At 58.4% G+C, this 3,164-nt stretch overlaps 1 protein-coding gene across 6 annotated transcripts in view; it reads right to left on the minus strand.

Annotated features, from left to right (window-relative positions):
• The window catches only part of Bcl11a (B-cell CLL/lymphoma 11A (zinc finger protein)), a 100,731-nt gene extending 97,607 nt beyond the window's left edge, over positions 1-3,124 (minus strand). For 5 of the 6 annotated variants that reach the window (XM_013022504.1, XM_013022502.1, XM_013022501.1 and 2 more), the window contains exon 1: positions 2,554-3,124. In XM_013022504.1, coding sequence (XP_012877958.1) covers positions 2,554-2,608 — 55 coding nt within the window. In that variant the 5' untranslated portion in view covers positions 2,609-3,124. Of the gene's footprint in view, positions 1-152; positions 193-2,553 lie in introns of those variants that run through there. The other variant, XM_013022505.1, reaches the window with a different exon arrangement.
• Positions 3,125-3,164: the final 40 nt, after the last annotated feature.

Raw genomic sequence — 3,164 nt, forward strand, 5'->3', positions numbered from 1 at the left:
TATCCTGAAATGGACCAAAGAGGGAGGAGAACCCGAGAGCAGCTCCAAATTGCGCGCCCCAGTCTGTCCTTTGAACCCCCACGGCATCCTTCCGAAGAGCCCGGCTTTCCCGAGTCCTGCGAAGAACAGCTGCCCTTCCTTCCCGCCGGTACCTGGCCGGGCTGTAACTTCACACCGCCTTGCGCGCCGCGTCTGCTCCGCATCCGGCGCGGCCGGGGGAGTGGGGGGCGGGGGAGAGCGGCGAGGGAGGGATGCGCGGGGGTGGGGAGAGGGAGGGCCCCGCAACGTGCTGGGGCGGGGGAGCTCCCCCAAGTGTGTGACAAGTTCCAGGGCCCAGTGAAAAATTCAGTTCCCGGTGCTTCCCCCCCCCCCTCGACTCGTCTCGAAAAATACAGAAGAGAGTATATAGGTGGTCCTTTAAACTTGCACCAAAAATTAAAATAAGAGCCATGAATACGGGGAGGGGGGTCTGCAGGGGGCCCTTCCACGCCTCTTCTCCCCCCGACTCTCAAAGTTTCTGAAGTGTCCAACACCCGCCTTTGCGAGGCGCGCCTCAGTTGGAGATAACCACCTAGCCGCCGGACTCGCAGGGACCCCTGACCCAGCCAGGCCCAGGAGAGCACGGACAAGAACCCAAGAATGGGCGCAGAGTCCCAGGAACTAATACCTTCAAAATGTATACTCGAACACGCTTCTATCCTGCCCCCCTACACACACATACACACACACACACACACACACACACACACACACACACCTGGCCTGGCCGGGCTCGCGTTCAGAAAGCTAGTGGCCAGAATGGGAGGGGGGAAGCACGTGGTGACCTCCCCGCCGTCCCCAGCTCTGGACCCGAGAAGTCGGAGAAAGAACCAGGGGCAGCGTGGAGGGGGCGCACAGAACGCGCTTTGAGCGTTGCTTTGCAAAAGAAGAAAAAAACTGCTTGGCCAAACCGAGTTTCGTGCGGCCGATTTCGCAGTCTGGGAGGTCGGGAAGAGAGATCTGGGCATTGTGCTGGGGGTAGACACAGACCGCAGGCCGGGCTGGCTCCGGAGCGGCCGCCTTCGCCTGTCGGCCGCAGTGCCCCGCGGGTGGGCGGCGGGCGCGGGGTGGGCGATCCCGGGCTAGACAGGGGCGCGGCGAGGCCCCGGGAGAGGCCAGGCCGCTGTTACCGCCCGCTCCAGGACTGCGGCGCCGCGCTAGGTCCTCGTTCTGTTTGTTGGCAGGAAGCTCCCGCACACGCGGTGCTTGTAAACATTCAGACACGAGATTTTTCCCAATCAAAATCCACTTCCACTTTTTTTGAAAATCTTCCAAAAAATAGTAAGAGGAGGGAGTTCCTCGCTCCCTCCGTGCGCCGCGGGCGCGCTGAAGTTTGCCTCTGAAGCGGTTTTGGGGACGAGGGTGATTGTCATTTTATTTTCTCGAGTAGCGATGGTGAGGGTTTGTTTTTTCTTGCGTGGGGGGGGGGTCAAAGAAGGCACGCGCTGGGAAAGGGGGGAAAAAGGTTGGCGGAGCGTTTGGCTACTGTTTAGGAGCAGAAAGAAAATGGTACATTCTCTTGCCTGGTTGAATGTTTTTAATTTTTTTTCCTTTTATTTTGCACGTCTTCTTCTCGTCGCCTCTAAGATTTAGCCAGGAGGGGAGGGCAGCTGCAAACGCGGCGGCGGCGGCCGGAGTTCCCTCCCTCCCGCTCCCGCGTGCTCCCGGCCGCCTCCTCCCCGGGTTCCAAGCTCCAGCCCTACTGCGGCGGCGGCGGCGGCGGCGGCGCGGGAGGGCCAGCGCGAGGAGCCGGCACAAAAGGCGGCGGGACAAACACCCACCTCGGGCCGGAACAAAAGGCCGCAGCGCCAGCCCGCGTCTCCGGTCCTTGCTGGTCCCCCGGTTCTCCCCGATCACCACTTACCCCCCTTCCCCACTCGGCGGACCCCGGAGCGCCGGGGAACCCCTTCCACAGTGCCCTTTCGCACTATTGTGGGGACGACTACTTTCGGCCGCGGCACACTTGCTCGTGCGCACGTTGGGGTGCTAGGGGCCAGTCTCACCTCTTTTTCTCCCCCCAGAAAGTCTTTTTTTTTTCTTTCAGTCTTGGATTCGCTCCCCCCCCACTTCCATGTTCCTACGGTGAGTGGAAGCAACCCCCCTTTCCTTCCAGTCCCACCCCCCAGGTTTGCATGTGAGTTGTTCGCATCCTTAAGCATTGTTCCTTATTTTTGCAAAACTAGGGGGGGAAATCATTGCATTCCTTTCTGAAGGGAGGAATGAAGCGGCGGAGAGGAGGGAAGGAGGAGGAGTCCGTTTTTTGTAGAATTAAATAAAATTAAAAGGTGCGTGCCCATCTCAAAAGTGCACACGAGGCTGCGGGTTGAGAGGGGCTGCGGGGCTTCTTTCTCCCCCTTAGTCTCTTCTACCTCGACTCTCAAAGGTTTTTCACGTGAAAAAAAAACATTTTTTAATGCGTGCACACACCCCTCTCCCCCTCGCTCTGGCTTCGTGCTCGTCCTGCGCGCTCCCGTGATTATTAATAATTATTATTACTATTATTGGGTTACTTACGCGAGAATTCCCGTTTGCTTAAGTGCTGGGGTTTGCCTTGCTTGCGGCGAGACATGGTGGGCTGCGGGGCGGGCGGCGGCGGCGGCGGCGGCGGCGGCGGGCGGACGACGGCTCGGTTCACATCGGGAGAGCCGGGTTAGAAAGAAGGAGACTCCAGAGAAAATATCTTCATCAGTGCCTTTTGACATCCAAAATAAATTAGAAATAATACAAAGATGGCGCAGGGAAGATGAATTGTGGGAGAGCCGTCATGGCTTTTTTTTTAAGCAAAAAAAGAGAGAGAGAGAGAGAGAGGGAAGAGAGAGAGAGATAGAGGGAGAGAGAGAGAGAGAGGGAAGAGAGAGAGAGAGATGAAAAAAATGGCAAAAGCCCCCCTGAGCTGCAAGTTCAAGTGCGGACGTGACGTCCCTGCGAACTTGAACGTCAGGAGTCTGGATGGACAGAGACACACAAAACATGGGCAGGGCGAGCAGGAGAGAAGGGGAGGAGGGAAGGGGAAGCTCACACCAATGGACACACATCAGGGGCTGGACATGAAAAAGAGACCAGGACAAGCCAATGGCCAGTGCGGGGCGGGGGAGGTGCGGGGCGGGGGGCTCCGCAGACGCCAG

This window comes from Dipodomys ordii, unplaced genomic scaffold, assembly GCF_000151885.1.
Source record: "Dipodomys ordii isolate 6190 unplaced genomic scaffold, Dord_2.0 Scaffold63, whole genome shotgun sequence".
NCBI lineage: Eukaryota > Metazoa > Chordata > Mammalia > Rodentia > Heteromyidae > Dipodomys > Dipodomys ordii.